The sequence below is a fragment of the Alnus glutinosa genome, chromosome 9 (assembly GCF_958979055.1).
Source record: "Alnus glutinosa chromosome 9, dhAlnGlut1.1, whole genome shotgun sequence".
Taxonomy (NCBI): Eukaryota; Viridiplantae; Streptophyta; class Magnoliopsida; order Fagales; family Betulaceae; genus Alnus; species Alnus glutinosa.
The window spans coordinates 6,536,858-6,555,057 of record NC_084894.1 but is presented as its reverse complement, the minus strand read 5'-3'; the positions used below and the strand labels follow the sequence as shown (position 1 = coordinate 6,555,057).

Below are 18,200 nucleotides of genomic sequence, written 5' to 3'. Positions count from 1 at the left end.
TAATCTATTTTTACTTTTTTATAAAATATGTTTAAATTTTAAACCACGTCAATCACTTCTTACCGACCTCTTTTCGGAATAAAAAAGTCAAATGAACCCTAAAATAAGGAAAGAAAACCAGGGGCGAGTTAGGTTGGTTTGGCGCTTGGCAATTAGGAATCCGACGCTCTTTATGGTCCCTGGCTTTCGACAGATGCCAAAAGCCGTACCTTTCCCCCAACCTTCACTACACTTTCTCTCCAACACGTATATATAAACAATAAACTTTAGAGCCCACCCGTCACTCTTCACCCTCGTCTACTGAAACCCATTTCTCCACCGAGCCTCTTTACTCTTTTCGGATTCCTCTCCGCCCCCCATCTCAGTGAGCTCTCTCTCTCTCTCTCTCTCTGTATCAATGTTTATATTTGTTTTGTTTTGGATGCTGTTGATGTCCGCTTCTTGTTTGGTCCTGTTTGCAAGATTGTGTTTTGATTTTGTTACGTCAAAAACATCGGGGACTTTACTGTCTGTTTTTGTTGCTCGGAGGTACCAAGGAAACGATAGCCCGTTAAAGGGTAAAGGAAATGGAAGACACTGTTATGGGTTTCAGGTCGTGTTTGGTCCTACTTATCTAATGATAAATGAGTAGGAAAATCTGTTTTTGGATTTCTATATAAGCATGGTACAACAATCACGAACGACGTGCTTCTAAAAGTTGTTCTTTCTGAGTTTGACGCCGGTTTTTGATTTCTATTTCGGAGTTTTCGAAGTATCTTTTTTTTTTTCTTTTCCCAATGAGATGCCCTTTGGTTTGAAATTAGGACTTATTTAATTATTTTTTCATGGCTTATAGAAATTATAGTATGAGAGTTTCATGATTTAATTTTGTTTTTTAGATACTTCTCTTTTTTGCCTGCATTTCTCAGGGTCCAACCAGAGCACTACAGAACACGGACCCATATCAAATTGATGCTAAAATTTCGAACTTTGTCACTAAACTTTATATTGGTTGATAACTGTCAATTTAGTGTTAGGAGTTTGGTCACTTACGCCAAGAGCACAAGCAAAGATATTTCAGCATAGATGGGGGATACCTATATTATGTTCCGGAGTTGTTCTTCGTTGTTTTAGGTGTAAATATTGCATGTATAAATAATTGTGGTCTCGAATTGGGTTTATAATTGCAAAGTAGAATACTGCCTCATGTGCTTTTAGTCCCACTATCCATAGTCCATGAACTATTTAGTCACCAGTAGATAGTACATGATCCATTCAATAGTCATGTGATTAAAAGTGCACGCAGGAATGGTCTTCCAGAATTGTAAATCTTTGTTCACAATAATGATCATGCAATCTCTTTCAAGTGAGGAAATCATAATAATATTTCTCCTACAAATTCATTATCTTTAGGTCCTGTTTGGTAAACCCTTAGAAAAGCCTTTTGCACTTTTCAAACGCTGAAAACTCTTCTTAAATACTAGTTAACCAAATGGATTTTCAAATGTGACCCCTACCACTGACACACTTTTCAAAGCAAGCTACAAAACTCTTCTCAAAACTCAAAACACTTCTCAAAAAATAACTTAATATTGTATTTTTTTTAAGGTTGCATATTGTGATTTATAATTTTTTTCAGGCATGGGGGCTGTTGATTACATGTATGAAATATAAACAGTTGACTTTTTTATTTAAAAAAAAAAATTTGGGGTGGTGTTGTGGCAGCCATCAGTCACTGTTGTGGTGGCCACCAACAGATTTGGCGGTCCTTTGGTGGCCGCTAGTCAGTTCTGGCAGCCACACGGTGTTTGGCGGCCACCGTCAGGGCCACCAAATCATGAACAATTGATAGTTTGAAGGGGACATTTATAATTGAGTGGTAGTTTAAGGGGATTATGTGTACTCTACCAACATGCCTTATTTTTTATTTTAGAACTTTTGAAGCATTCCCTCATCTTTATTGAGCTAGACGCTTCTTATGATCCCCTTCACTTTTGAGTTTTGCTTCAGTCACGATTCACATGGATCATTTGGCTTGACGTATTTGGAGAAAGGGTTAGGATTTCAGTTTCTATTTTTACAGGATCGAATAAAGTATGAAAAGTACTAACTCTTTTGTTTTTCCCCATTAATGAAGTTCATGGATGGTATTAAACTTATTAGTACGTGGATTTGAAATGATTTGGTTTAAGATGTTATGTCAAATTCATCAACGAAGTCTAGGATGGGGAGGTTGTCGACTCTCCTTACCCTTTGGGTGTTTTGCCTCCCGATTTGGCCTTGGATTGAGAGTTGGATGGTGATGAGGATATGGATCCATCATCGGCTATTTTGGAAGCCTTTGAAGAGGACTTCCATCGGGGAATTAAGGCAACGTGTCCAAAGACCAAAGGTAGGCAGGAAGTTTTGAATCTGGCAAGATCCATCAACTATGGTGATTCTAGCGCATTCTCCCGACGTAGGAAAGGTAAGGCGCACATGGTGTAGGGTTGGGGTCTTCCGATGGTTTTGGGTTTGAAGGCTTTGGTTTTTGAAGGTTGTTGGGTTTTCTTTCTTGTTATAGTTTCCTGTGTATACTTCCTGTGCACTTAGGAATGCCTTATGCTTTTTTTGTAAAACTTTTATTACTTATAAAAAAAAAAATCCTCAACTCTAAATGCAACCTTTGTGATTTGTGACGTAGGCTTGTGTGGCCTCTATAATATATGAAGCATAGGAGTGAGATTGCCACTAGTTGGAATTAGAGGAGACTATTTATTTAAGAGTAAGACCATGCATCTACACCAGTTCAGAGTGACCAACGTATTGATGTTAATTCTGATGGAACCATGCGTTTGCTGGGTCATCATATGGTCAAAACCTAGCAAATGAAAAGCTGTTGGTGCTCTGGTGCACCGTACTGCAACATAACCATCAGCGATAATCTTACTAAGAGGCAAACGGTTAGCTGCAGGTGGAGACGATTCATCTGAATGATTTTATATGCAATGCTGATAGGAGATATTTTTTGGCAAGTAACGGCTATGATCAATTAGGGCTTCAGATTATCAATTAGGGTTTCACTAAGGCAGGTGGCTATCCAATAAGGCAAGTAGCAGTTGGTGCCAATCTTGTCCAGTCTCCAACGGCTACTTTCCCCTTTAACCGATTTTCAATATGGGAAGACAATAAGTTTATTTCATTTCCTATTCATGTTATTTCCTTTCCTTGTTTTACCCAATAAGTTAGCCTATAAATGTAACCCTAATCTATGAGTCCAGCATGAAGAAAATTATCAATAACAAGTCCTTTTGAGTTCCCAATTTCGGGTTCTTATCAAATGCACAATGATGCATGATCAAACATGCCTGTATGGCAGTCAAAGGTGTCTTCTGTCTAACAGTAAAGAATCATTTGTTACATATTTTTTTATCTAGATTACCCTAGAGAAAAAGAATATTATGTGTTAGAGTCAATGCTGCCAGAGGACTTTGACTCAACAGACAGTGTAGTTTCAGACTATATATAGGCATTGGTTAAATTATTGAGATAGGCTATTTCTATCAAGTGGTTATAAAATTGGAGCCTCGAGTGAAGAGCAGAGAGCCTTTAGCTTGCTCTTCTCATAGTGCTCCGGATATCAATTGCCTTTTCTTCTAGAATGGAAAGTTTAGTTCCATTTTTTTGTGAAGCTTTAAAAGGCATACAAAATATCACCCCCTTGGCTGCAAGGAGGTCCACCCATCTGCTTTAGGGTGTGCTTGGCAACAAATTCCAAGATTATAAGCAGTTGGCTCCTTTCCATCCTCTTAGAATTCTTAGAAATGATTGCGTCATCCAATGGAGAAATGGATGCTTTGTAAGTGATTTAATCTATTCTTATATCATTTGTGTGTGTGTTGGGGTGGGACCTTTGGATCAGCATTGTGATTTTCCTATTATTTTCCCATGCAGTTGTTAATTTTGCCCCATTCCCCCTTAATGCTTAGTTACCTGAAGCAGTGGAAAGGCCTGCCCCTATTTCAGCTCTTATACATTCTGCTGCTGCTTAGCAGTGGGAATTTTCTTGTATCTTGGGTTTGTGCTCTTTTATAGTCCTACAAACCTTATGGATTTAATACTTTGGGAGGTAATAACAATGTGATTAGGAGCCAATTTGGTGCATGCTCAATATTCTGGAAACAATAGTATAATTCAAAACAAGAAAATATGCTTTGATACTGGTTTTAGAAATTTGTGTTTTTTACTCTTACTCAATAACATTCAACCTCTCGTTCAGCCTTTTCCCTTGACTCCAGTGGTAAAAGGGTTTGGTGGGGTTGGGGCAGGCGTTAGGTTCAAATCTTTTCCTAGCATTATCCCATTGAAGTTCATGACAAGAAAGGCACATGGAAGAAATAGAGTTGTCCAAGGAGGGCATTAATCAGTTCGCCTTTGTTACATATGCATCTATAGGGATGTTTTTGCGAGACGATACCTGAGCGTGAATCTATATGCATTGAACAATTCATATTTTCTAATTCTTTCCCTATCAGTTTCTTTTGTTTAGATTGATGTTATATACATTATTTCATTTATTTTTAATGGTAACGTTGGTGTTATAGACCTTAATAGCTTTGTTTCCTGTACTTGGTGAGCAATTATTTATTAAACCAGCAGAAATTTGCTTTGTGGATTCAGGGCAACTATGTCAACCATGTCAACTGTGAAACTTCCCTTCCATTGCATGTCAAGAACTGCACCTCAGAACCGTTTCACCAGCGCCATTGTCAAGCGGCCATTCTCTATTGGATCTGTAAAAAGCATCAGCAAAGCTTTTGGATTGAAAGCATCCCCCTCTTTCAGAGCATCCGCAATGGCAGTATACAAGATTAAGCTTGTAGGACCAGATGGTGAAGAGAATGAGTTTGACGCCCCTGATGATGCTTACATCCTAGATTCAGCTGAGAATGCTGGAATTGAGCTGCCTTATTCATGCAGGGCTGGGGCTTGCTCTACCTGTGCTGGGATGAAGGTTTCCGGCTCGGTGGACCAGTCTGATGGTTCATTCCTTGATGACAATCAAATGAAGGAAGGTTATCTGCTGACTTGTGTCTCATACCCGACCTCAGACTGTGTGATTCACACACACAAGGAAGCTGATCTTTACTGAGTGATTGTGTTTTCAGCATTTGAGTAGGGTTTTGAAATCTTGTTGTCTAGAATGGTTATGACTACCAGATGTTCATGTCTTTCTTTAAATGTTATCATGTTTTGTATTTTTGGAATGCCATTTAATTAGATTTTAATCGTAATTCCGTTGCATACTTCACTTTTTTACTCTGATTGGTATGACACATCATTCACATGAGAGAGACTTTTGGTTTCTTTAGAGACATTAGTGAATACCACTGGTTTTGAATCCAGCAGAAAATATCTGACCAAAAATAACGATGGGCTTTAACCTGCTGCACATCTTTTGGCTGGGAGTGTCTTCCTTTTCTGCCTTGTGAATCAAGGCATTAATGTTTGCAGGAGACATTAATGATTGCTCTCTAGGCTGAAGTCATTATTGACCTTTTTCTAGCTTAGTGGAATCAGTCCAAGAGCTTGGTGATCATTATTATCATGTTGACTTCTTTTCCAATTTCCGTAAGCATGATGGGCTCATAGCTAGTGTGATTTCATGTAGGACAATAATGACTTGGTTTGTGGTTGTGGAAGTGCAATAATGTTGGCCAGAAGAGAAGAGTTGAGTTGGAAATTTATTATGTAGTGCGGTGGGACGTCTTCAGAGAATGAAGCACCTCTCCAAGGGCTTAATTCACCAATTAGAAATCATAAGGGAAAGTGCATTGCTTCTTGGGGTGAACTGCATATGAAATGAAAAAATTATGGTGAATTATGCCATGTGTAATCACTTGCCAAATACTCTTGCATCATTTGTAAGAGACGTGTCTTGATCTCTAGAACTTGCCCTGGCATAGTGGCATATATAATTCTTTAGAGGCCCTCATGTTCTTTTATTCTTCAGGTAAATCAGGTACATATTTACTCTTGCTTTTTTAACTCTCTTTCAGTGGAGCCTTTTGCTGCAAATAAGAATCTAGATCCTGATCTGAACCGTAAGATATACTGACTTTGTTGTCATCTATTTCACAGTCCTAGATGGAGACTCATTATCTACTTATAGATATATCTCTTAGTCTTCATAGCTCATTATGCAGCTCATGATTAAAAGTTAAGAACTTTTCTGATACCGTTCATGACACCTGTCAAATTTCAACTTTAGGCTGCTACAACCAACACCATTAGCAGCATTCCCACGTCCTCCTTCCATCTTGAGGATCCTCTCCGAGGCAAAGCTATTGAATGGATTGCTACATGGGTACTGGATAGAGTTATTTTGTTGATCTTTGATTTAATTGGTTCCTGCAACTTCCTTTTGCATTGTTACGCTAATATTGTAATTGTAGTCCTTTTACTCTTCTTTTCTTTTTCATTTTTTCATTTTTTTTTTTAAAAAAAAAAAAAAAACTGAAAAGCAAAAGGTCTGCTTTACAACTGAGCTAGAGAATCATTTCCTGACATTAATAATAAAATAAAATAAAAAATCATTACCCAACTCTGCTGATCATTCCTAGTAAGTCCAATTAACTTTTGGGTTGATGAAATTGTTTAGATACTAGATTAGTAGATTGGCTTATCTTAATCATTCTTTCGGCCATGCAGTTGGGTAAGGTTTCAGCCATTGACAATTTGACATAGCTCTAGATTCGTCATGTTCACTCCAAGACTCCCTTTTTTGGAAAAGACCTTCTCGGACGAACCTATGAATATACCCACAAGTTGAAAATTACCAATTTTAATTACGTTTTCCGGTTTTTGCCAACCTTAATTAATTCATATTTCTCAAGCTTTATTAACATATTATATATATAAAATAAAACTATTTCTCTTATCTATTATTTATTAACAAAAAGCTTAAAAATACCCACCCCCCAAAACAAGTCGATTATTATAGCTAGCTAGCTAGCTAGCTACCCAAAAGGGTTGATGTGGATGAGAATCATCAAGGTTCCTTTTCATCACCAGACACGTCGAGAAGATGTTGGAAGGAGGATAAAGAACACTTTTGCATGGCTTTCTGGAAAGATAACAAGTAAAATAAGAACACTAGTGCCAGATTGCTGAGGATAGAAAAGGTTATCAGAATACTTGGAAAGTAACTTAATTTTGGAGCTAGCATCACTTAATTTCTCTTTGTTTGCTTCTCCCCGGTCCCCAGTCCCCAGCACCAAACACTTTTTGGCTTAACTCTTAAGCCACGCGCATCTTAATTAGCCGCAGACGGTAGCTCTAAAATTATGTCAGTTTAATAGACTAAATTAAAAGAAACTTTATCCGTACCTTAAAATCTAAACCATTCAAAAACCAATGTCATTAGGTATATCTACGCACCTAAATGCATATATGGTTTATTTACATATATATTCTAGTGTTACACTAATTATCCTTGTAATTAAGGAAAACAAATCAACGATCTTCGATCTACATGCACGTGAAAACTATATATTCACTCTCATCAATCCCCAAATGATCGGCCATTAATACGATTCTACGATATAACATGGTATGTCACGCTTATAAGGAAAATTAACGGCTTTGTTTGGCAGCCATCTTCCCCTCTCCTCCCCTTATTTTCAATTTTCCAAAAAAAAAAAAAAAAAAGTTAACTTCAAAACGTTCTAACTCTTTTTACTTTTTATATCATATCAATAATTTTTTATTACTATGCAAATTTCACTTTTCCATACAAATCTTTTATATTTTATATCATAACAATCACTTCTTATTACTATATATTCAAAAACAAAACTCCCATTAAAAACCTTTGTCAAACACATCCTACTTACCATTGCCACGGTGCTACCATGTTGGACAAAGAGTCTCTCTCTCTCTAGCTCTCTCATAAAAAAGGGATACACGGTAGCTAGGTACACCCGGCCTCCAAGTATCGATACAGTCACCGGCCCCCTTCGGACGATGTATGTTATCTCAATAACTTTTACTTTCATTTTACCGGCGACTCATCGCCAGTTTAACCGTCCAAATATCTGTATAAAGCATATTCCATCCTTCCATTTGTTATCTTTAAAAGGGCTTTCAATTCGTTCAATTCCAAAATAATACGCGTTCGATGAAACCAATTGAATCGATCATATAAATATTTCTTTGGGCGGCCGTTTTGTGGGACATGGATGAAGATGGATGATGATGATGGGTGATGGATGATGGATGTGGATGTGGATGGATGACGAGTAAGATGGCTGACCAAATTCAACGCATGACTAGATGCCTCGTCGAGAAACGCCTTATCCATGTATTGCGTTTATTGAGTGTTTGGTGAGATCATAAGTCTGATGTTGTCTGCAAATATGAATCATGAATGGTCTTTGTTTTTAGTCAGCATAGTCTGCTTTCCGTTCTCTTAAGCGACCAAAACAAAAAAAAAACTTTGAATTATTTGCTTTAATCATGTAGTTACATTATTTGTTTTGAAGACGTACTTAAACGCGTAGAAGCATTAATGCGCGTGCATGCGTGTCCATGCACGTGCAGCACGTGTGTCTAGGTGCATATTAATCCAGATTAATTATATTTTTACCTTTTTTTTTCTTTTTCTTTTTTTATTTCTTGTGATTATTTTATTTAAAACCTAATTAAGTTGCCTGGATTAATATTAGTTAAATCAGCCGTAATATATGATGTTAATTCTGATGGAACCGTGCTTTTGCTGGGTCATCATATGGTCAAGACCTAGCAAATGAAAAGCTGTTGGTGCTCTGGTGCACCGTACTGCAAGATAACTGTAAGTGTACTGATTGTTTCGACGTAAAATAATTTTTTTAAAAAAATTATGATATTTTTTAATGTTTAATTAGGACGAAAATAATAGTCAATCGAAAAATAATTTATGTTTGATCAAAAATAGTTAGTAAATTTCAAAAAATGATTTAGGCTTTTTACCGAAGACGTCAAACGCATTCGACCTTTTTTAAACGACACAGTCGACCTTCCCATTCAAGCAGTCAACCATCACCGAAATTTTGCCGGTACTGAAATTCGACAACATCCGATCAATGTCGTTGGAATCCGGCAACGGAATCTGGTCAGTCCTGATTCTGACGACCAAAATAGTCGTATTCCGGCCATCTGGCCAGAACGACAGGATTCCGACCGGATCCCGACCGGTTGGCCGAATCTGGCCAGAATATCCCTGCCAGAACGGCAGGATTCGGGCCTATTGGCCGGATTCCAGCGGTTCTGGCAGGTTTGTGGCCGTTCTAGGCAGGATTCCGGCCAACCCAAATTCCGATGAAACTGTTCGAATTTCGGCCTTTATTTCGGATTCTGGCTATAGTAGCCGGAATCCGGTAAAATTGGCAGAAATCTTGTCGGTCAGTGATGGAATCTCGTCACCGATGATTTTTATATATTAATATGATTGAATAAAAATATAAAAAAATATTTGTAATTTTTCGTAAGCGCCAAACACTGAAAAATGCTTTCGGCGAAAAATAATTTTCAGAAAAATGACTTCCCCAAAACCATTTTACTTCGAAACAAACTAAGCATAAGAGGCAAACGATTAGTTGTACGTGGAGACGATTCATCTGAATGATTTTGTATACAATGCACAATGATGCATGATCAAAACTGCATGTATGGTAGTCAAATGTTGCTTCTGTATACAAAATTTGTATAAAATATTTTTTTATGGACATAAATTTTTAATAAATTGGTTTATAAAAAATTTTATACGACGCACATATAAGATTGACATGTGTTCCTTAGCATGTGACAAACACATGCTATTTTTAATAGCATGTGTTTGTCACATGCTTTTTTAATAGTATTAATAAAACATGTGAGAATCACATGTTTTTAAAGGACACATGTCACTCTTATATAGAGATTGTATAAAATTTTCTACAAATCGATTTGTAGGAAATTTCTGTCTTTTTTTTTTTTTTTTTTTTTTTTTTTTTTTTTTTTTTTAATTATGTGGATTACCCACAGGAAAAGAATACTATGTGCGGTAGAGTCAATGCTGCCAGAGGACTTTGACTCAACGGACAGTGTAGTTTCAGACTATATATAGGCATTGGTTAAATTATTGAGATAGCTAGGCTATTTCTATCAAGTGGTTATAAAATTGGAGCCTCGAGTGAAGAGCAGAGAGCCTTTGGCTTGCTCTTCTCATAGTGCTCCGGTCATCAATTGCCTTTTTCTTCCGGAATGGAAAGTTTAGTTCCATTTTGTTGTGAAGCTTTGAAAGGCATACAAAATATCACTCCCATGGCTGCAAGGAGGTCCACTCATCTGCTTTAGGGTGTGCTTGGCAACAAATTCCAAAATTATAAGCAGTTGGCACCTTTCCATCCTCGTAGAATTCTTAGAAATGAGTGCCTCATCCAATGGAGAAATGGATGCTTTGTAACTGATTTAATCTATTCTTATATCATTGGTATGTGTGTTGGGGTGGGACCTTTGAATCAACATTGTGATTTTCCTATTATTTTCCCATGCAGTTGTTAATTTTGCCCCATTCCCCCTTAATGCTTAGTTACCTGAAGCAATATAAAGGCCTTCCACTATTTCAGCTCTTATACATTCTGCTGCTGCCTAGCAGTGGGAATTTTCTTGTATCTTGGGTTTGTGCTCTTTTATAGTCCTACAAACCTTATGGATTTAGTACTTTGGGAGGTAATAACAATGCGATTAGGAGCCAATTTGGCGCATGCTCAATATTCTGGAAACAATAGTATAATTCAAAACATGAATATATGCTTTGATACTGGTTTTAGAAATTTGTGTTTTTTACTCTTAATCAATAACATTCAACCTCCCCCCGTTTAGCCTTTTCCCTTGACTCCAGTGGTAAAAGGGTTTGGTGGGGTTGGGGCATGCAGGCGTTAGGTTCAAATCTTTTCCTAGCATTATCCCATTGAAGTTCATGACAAGAAAGGCAGATGGAAGAAATAGAGTTGTCCAAGGAGGGCGTTAATCAGTTCGCCTTTGTTATATCTGCATCTATAGGGATGTTTTTGCTTGATGATACCTGAGCGTGAATCTATATGCATTGAACAATTTATATTTTCTAATTCTTTCCCTATCAGTTTCTTTTGTTCAGATTGATGTTATATACATTGTTTCATTTATTTTTACTAGTAAAGTTGGTGTTATATATAGACCTTAATAGCTTTGTTTCCTGTACTTGGTGGGCAATTATTTATTAAACCAGCAGAAATTTGCTTTGTGGATTCAGGGCAACTATGTCAACCATGTCAACTGTGAAGCTTCCCTCCCATTGCATGTTAAGAACTGCACCTCAGAACCGTTTCACCAGCACCATTGTCAAGCGGCCATTCTCTATTGGATCTGTAAAGAGCATCAGCAAAGCTTTTGGATTGAAAGCATCCCCCTCTTTCAGAGCATCCGCAATGGCAGTTTACAAGATTAAGCTTGTAGGACCAGATGGTGAAGAGAATGAGTTTAACGCCCCTGATGATGCTTACATCCTAGATTCAGCTGAGAATGCTGGAATTGAGCTGCCTTATTCATGCAGGGCTGGGGCTTGCTCTACCTGTGCTGGGATGAAGGTTTCCGGCTCGGTGGACCAGTCTGATGGTTCATTCCTTGATGACAATCAAATGAAGAAAGGTTATCTGCTGACTTGTGTCTCATAGCCGAGTTCAGACTGTACGTGTGATTCACAGACACAAGGAAGCTGATCTTTACTGAGTGATTGTGTTTTCAGCATTTGAGTAGGGTTTTGAAATCTTGTTGTCTAGAATGGTTATGACTAGTGACTACCAGATGTTCATGTTTTTCTGTAAGTGTTATCATGTTTTGTATTTTTGGAATGCCATTTAATTTGATTTTAATCGTTATTCCATTGCATACTTCACTTTTTTACTCATTGGTACGACACATCATTCACATGAGAGAGACTTCTGGTTTCTTTAAAGACATTAATATTAGTGAATACCACTGGTTTTGAATCCAGCAGAAAATATCTGACCAAAAATAATGATGGGCTTTAACCTGCAGCACATCTTTTGGGTGGGAGTGTCTTCCTCTTCTGCCTTGTGAATCAAGGCATTAATGTTTGCTCTCTAGGCTGAAGTCATTATTGTGCATGACCTTTTCTAGCTTAGTGGAATCAGTCCAAGAGCTTGGTGAATGGTGATCATTATCATGTTGACTTCTTTTCTAATGTTCCGTAAGCATGATGGGCTCATAGCTAGTGTGATTTCATGTAGGACAATGACTTGGTTTGTGGTTGTGGAAGTGCAATAATGTTGGCCAGAAGAGAAGACTTGAGTTGGAAATTTATTATGTAGTGCGGTGGGACGTCTTCAGAGAATGAAGCACCTCTCCAAGGCTTAATTCACCAATTATAAATCATAAGTGAAAGTGCATTGCTTCTTGGGGTGAGCTGCATATGAAATTCGAAAAAATTATGGTGAATTATGCAGGTCATGTCTCATCACTTGTCACATACTCTTGCATCATTTGTAAGAGACGTGTTTTGCCCTCATGTTTTAAGAGCATGGGCTAAACTGTCTAAGTTCTTTTATTTCTTCGGGGTAAATCAAGTACAACTTTACGTTTGTTTTTCTATCTCTCTTTCAATGAAGCTTTTTGCTACAAATAAGAATCTAGATCCTAATTTGGACCGTAGGGTATATTGACTTTGTTGTCATCTGTCTCACAGTCCAAGGTAGGAACTCATTATCTACTTGTAGATATATCTTTTCTTAATCCTCATAGCTCATTCTAGAGGCGGTATGAAACTAAGAACCTTTCGAGTGCTATTCATAGCACTCGCAAATTTTTACTATGAGCCGCTACAAGCCTACAACCTGCATCGCTAGCAGCATTTCCACATCCCTCCTTTAATTTCCATCTTGAAAATCCTCTATTAGGCGAGGCTATTGAATGGATTCTGACATCGTTATTTAGTTGGTCTTTGATTTGGTTTTTGTAACTTTCTTCTTTTGTATTGTTATGCTGTTATAGTCATTTTACTTCTTTTTTTTTTTCTTTTTTTTTTTTTATAAATAAAAATAGAAAAAGAACACTGAAAAGCCAAAAGTCTCTTTTTTTTTTTTTTTCTTCAGATAAATCTGACCTTTATCTTTGGTCTCCTAGCTCTATATCGGTAAAGCCTTTTGTTGCAAAGAAGAATTCAGATCCAGATCTTGATCATAAGATATACTAACTTTGTAGTCATCTGTCTCATAGTCCAAAGTGGACACTCAATTATCTACTTATAAATATATCTCTTAGTTTTTATAATTCATTCTGCAACTGGTTTAAAGTTAAAAACCTTTTGAGTACCGTTCATGACACTCGCAAATTTTCACTTTAAGCCCTACAACCAACACCGCTAGCAGGATTCCCACGTCCTCCTTCCATCTTGAGGATTCTCTCTAGGCAAAGCTATTCAATGCGGTTGTAGTCCTTTTACTTTCTTTCTTTTTTTTCTTTTTTTTTTTTGTTTTTTTAAAAAGAAAATTACGGATCGGAAAAGCAAAAAGTCTCTTTTACGACTGAGAATCATTTCCTGACATTAATAATAAAATAAAATAAAATTGTTTAGATAGTAGATTGGGTTATTTTAATCATTCTTTTCAGTTGGGTAAGGTTTCAGCCATTGACATAGATTCGTCATGTTCACTCCAAGACTCCCTTTTTTAGAAAAGACTTTCTCGGATGAAAATTACCAATTTTAATAACCTTCATATATATATATATATTTCTCAAGCTTTAATGTATTATATAAAAATTAAAAATTAAAAAAAAAAAAAACTATTTCTTATTTATTAACAAAAAGTTTAAAAGCTACCCACCCAGAAGTCCAAAAGGGGTGATGTGGATGAGAATCATCAAGGTCCCTTTTTCATCACAAGACACGTCGAGAAGATGTTGGAAGGAGTACCAAGGAGTATAAAGAACACTTTTGCATGGCTTGCTGGAAAGATGGATGAACAAGTAAAATATGAACTAGTGCCGGATTGCTTCCTGGATTGAGGATAGAAAAGGTTATCAGAATACCTGGAAAGTAATTTTGGAGCATCACTTTAATTTTCTCTTTGTTTAATTTGCTTCTCCCTTGTCCCCAGCACCAAACACTACACTTGTGTCTTGACCCGCATCTTAATTAGTCGCTAACGCTAGGTCTAAAAAGGTGTCAGTTTAATAGACTAAATTAAAAGAAATTTTGTCCATACCTTAAAATCTAAACCATTCAAAAACCAATGTCATTAGGTATATCTACGCACATAAATGCATGGTTTATATATGTGTTTGTGTATATATATTTATATTCTAGTGATACGCTAATTACCCTTGTAAGGAAAATAAATCAAAGATCTTCAATCTACACATGAAAACTATATATTCACTCTCATCAATCCCCAAATGACCATTAATAGAATCTATGATTAACATGGTATGTCATGCATTATAAGGAAATTAAACTAACGGCTCTATCTGGCAACCTTCTTCCCCTCTCCACCTCTTTATTCTTCTGTTCTCAAAAAAAAAAAAAAAAAAAAAAACTTCAAAACGTTCTAACTATTTTCACTTTTTATATCACATTAATAATTTTTTATTACTGTTTAAATAATAATAAAAAAATACTACAAAACCAAACTTTTTCACTTTTCATACAAATTTTTTATATTTTTTTTTTTATCACAATGTATAAAATTAAAAACAAAAAACTCAGCTTAAAAACTTTTGTAGTGATCTATTCAATTGGTTTTAGACCCATCTCAAATGAGGTTTTACGAATCAGATCCTTACATAGGCCTTTTGTAAAAGGATCTGCTAAGTTTGTGCACGACTTTATATAATCAACTGTGATAATGTCTTCTTCCAACAATTGTCTCACAGTGTTATGTCTAAGACTTATATGTCTTAACTTTCCATTATAGGACTTACTATATACTCTAGATAATGTGGCTTGGCTATCACAATGTAAGGAAATTGGAGGCATAGGACTTGGCTATATGAGCAAATCAATCAAAAGGTTTATCAACCATTCAGCCTCTTTCCCAGCAGCTCCTAGAGCAACTAACTCTGACTCCATAATTGAGTGAGTTATACAAGTTTGTTTCTTGAATCCCCAAGAGATAGCTGCACCACCGAGGGTAAAAACCCATCCACTTGTGGATTTAGATCCATCGTCCACACAATTCCAATTTGCATCACTATATCCTTCAATCACAGAAGGATATCCTGGCCTCCATAGTGAAGAGCATAGGATCTAGTTCCTTTTAAGTAACCTAAAACTATGGAAATTGCTTTTCAATGTTTAACACCTGGATAACTTGTGTATCTACTCAATTTGCCCAGGGCAAATGCAATGTCTGGACGTGTGCAATGCATTGCATACATCAGACTACCAATAACACTAGAATATTCTAGTTGTGATACACATCGATTTTTATTTATTCCAAGCTTTAAACTTGAGTTATAAGGAACACGATAAATTTTGTCATGCAAATGACTAAATTTATTCAAAATTTTATCAATATAATGAGTTTGTGATATGGCATATGCATTTCCAATTCTATGTAATTTAATACAAAGTATGGTATTAGCAACACCCATATCTTTCATATCAAAATGTGATGAAAGAAAATCTTTTGTATCTTTAATACAAAAATTATTATTACTAAAAATTAGCACGTCATCTACATACAAACATATTATGACAATATCATTATCAAACATTTTAAAATAAATACATTTATCAGCTTCATTCAAATGAAAACCATAAGAAATAATTACATTATCAAATCTTTCATGTCATTGTTTTGAAGTCTGTTTTAAACCATATAAAGATTTAACTAATTTACAAACTTTGTTTTCTTGTCCTGGAATTATGAATCCTTCAGGTTGTTCCATATATACCTCTTCATCCAAATAATCATTTAAGAATGCTGTTTTCACATCCATTTGGTGGATTTCAAGGTTATATATGGAAGCCAAAGATACCAAAGTTCTAATTGATGAAATCCTAGTCACAGGAGCATAAGTATCAAAATAATCAATACCCTTAGACTGTCTAAACCCTTTGGCTACTAATCTAGCCTTAAACTTGTCAACGAATCCATCAAGTTTCATCTTTTTCTTAAAGATCCATTTACAACCGATGGGTTTAGAACCTGAAGGTAAGTCTACAAGGATCCATGTTTTATTAAACATAATGGATTCTATTTCATTATTACTAGCTTCCTTCCAAAATGTGGCATCCCTAGATTTCATAGCTTCATTAATATTAAAAGGTTCATATTCCAAGTACTAAGTGCGTCTAAACCTTCAAAGCGACACGCGTACGTGCGTGCGACGACCAGTGCTTCGTACTGGGTGACGCAATTAGCACAACTAGCACATGTATACTCAAAATCTTATTTAATATAAAAGCTTGATAAATGCTTATAAAGCACAAAAAAAAAATACTCATAGCTTTTCAATGTAGGACAAAGAATAAAGAAAAAGAAATATAGGGAAATTTAAATATTCAAATTTAAGATAAACTTAAATTTTCATATATATTCAAATAAGAGAAAAACTTAGATTTTCATGAAATAATTTTCAACGCATACAAATTCTTTATATTTTTTTTTATCACAATGTATAAAATTAAAAACAAAAAACTCAGCTTAACAACTTTCGTCAAATTAACACACATTACTTATCATTGCCGGCCGGTGTTACCATGTTGAACAAAGAGTCTATCTCATAAAAAATGTGGTACGCGGTACTTTCCCTCAAATTAACTATCTTTTGTAGTTTTTTTTTTTACATAAGCATCAAAAGTTTTTCACCGGCCCCCATCGGACGACATACGTCATCCCAATAGCTTTTATTTTTATTTTATAGGTGACTCGTCGCTAGTTTAACCGTCTAAAAATCTGTATAAAGCATATTCCATCCTTGCATTTGGTATCCTTAAAAAGTGCTTTTAATTCGTTCAATCCAATGCGCCATCGATCGATGAAACCAATTGAATCATATTTATATTTCTTTGGGCGGTGGGAAAAATCGTTTTGTGGGACATGGATGATGGTGGATAATGGATGATGGATGTGGACGGATGATGAGTAAGAATGTAAGATGGCTGACCATATTCAATCCATGACTAGATGCCTCGTCGGGCAACGCCTTATCCATTGCGGTTTTGCGTGTTTTGTGAGATCATAGGTCTGATGTTGTCTGCAAATATGAATCATGAATGGTCTTGTTAGTCATCATTGTCTGCTTTCCATTCTCTTAAGGAATCAAAAAAAAAAAATTGAATTATTTGCTTTAATAATAATAATAATATATATCATGTAGTTACATAATTTGTTTTGAATACGTACTTAAACGCGTAGAAGCATTAAATGTGCCTCAACCAATGCGCGTGCATGCGTGTCCATGCACGTGTGTCTAGGTGCCGTGCATATTAATCTAGATTAATTATATATATATAGTTCTTAATAAACCTAATTAAGTTGCCTAGATTAATATTAGTTAAATCAGCCGTAATATATGTATATATGGGTACGTAGTACTTAATTAATTCTCAAAAAATAAACCATCCATAGGGAAAAAAAAAAAAAAAATAGAACCCTAATGGAAAGTACTATACATCCTACTTAATTGCCATGATAAATCTCTTTGGGACCATCCCTAAAGTTTAGGGGAACTCAGTTATTACATATACATAGTGCCGGTGAGATCGATGGGAAGCATCTGGTTTAAGTGTCGTAAAAAAAAATAAAGAAAATTAGGTTAAGGAATATTAATGGGTCCAAAACGTAATGGAATTGAACCAAGAATATGACAGTTTGTATTATTGCTCCGGCCTGCCAGCTTCTTGTTTTTCATTTTACACGTTTGGTTGATGACTGCAGGGAGGAGCAATCATGCCAAGAATGAAAGTAATGGGTCCCAAAGGTGAAGAATGAAAACAAGGTGGCCGGAGCAAAAGGACAGAGCAAGATCGAGAGAGACGGAGAGGGAGAGTTGTGAACGAAAGAAAGAAAGAAATTAATTCTGGACCTTTAATTTTTCTAGAGGAGATCTCCGGCACGCACCTAAACTGGATCTAGACAAAAAAGAAAAACTACACGTACATTCTCGAAATCTAGTAAGAACAAAACCCCAAACATACTTGATAATATAAAGAGAAAATA

General features: G+C 36.0%; 2 protein-coding genes across 3 annotated transcripts; both read left to right on the top strand.

The window, feature by feature from the left end:
* Positions 1-205: 205 nt before the first annotated feature.
* On the top strand, positions 206-5,264 carry LOC133877368 (ferredoxin, root R-B1-like). Of its 2 annotated transcripts, none has more exons than XM_062315642.1 (2): positions 206-364; positions 4,639-5,264. In XM_062315642.1, exon 2 carries the CDS (start codon positions 4,646-4,648, stop codon positions 5,108-5,110), a length of 465 nt encoding a protein of 154 aa, XP_062171626.1. In that variant the 5' UTR covers positions 206-364; positions 4,639-4,645; the 3' UTR covers positions 5,111-5,264. The 2 variants fall into 2 exon arrangements, with proteins under 2 accessions (XP_062171626.1, XP_062171627.1); XM_062315643.1 differs by having other exon boundaries at positions 208-364; positions 4,618-5,264.
* Positions 5,265-10,137: 4,873 nt separating this feature from the next.
* Positions 10,138-11,861, top strand: LOC133877858 (ferredoxin, root R-B1-like). The gene is made up of 2 exons (XM_062316297.1): positions 10,138-10,468; positions 11,270-11,861. The coding sequence occupies exon 2, from the start codon at positions 11,277-11,279 to the stop codon at positions 11,688-11,690; it is 414 nt and encodes a 137-aa protein (XP_062172281.1). The 5' UTR covers positions 10,138-10,468; positions 11,270-11,276; the 3' UTR covers positions 11,691-11,861.
* The last annotated feature ends 6,339 nt before the right edge of the window (positions 11,862-18,200 follow it).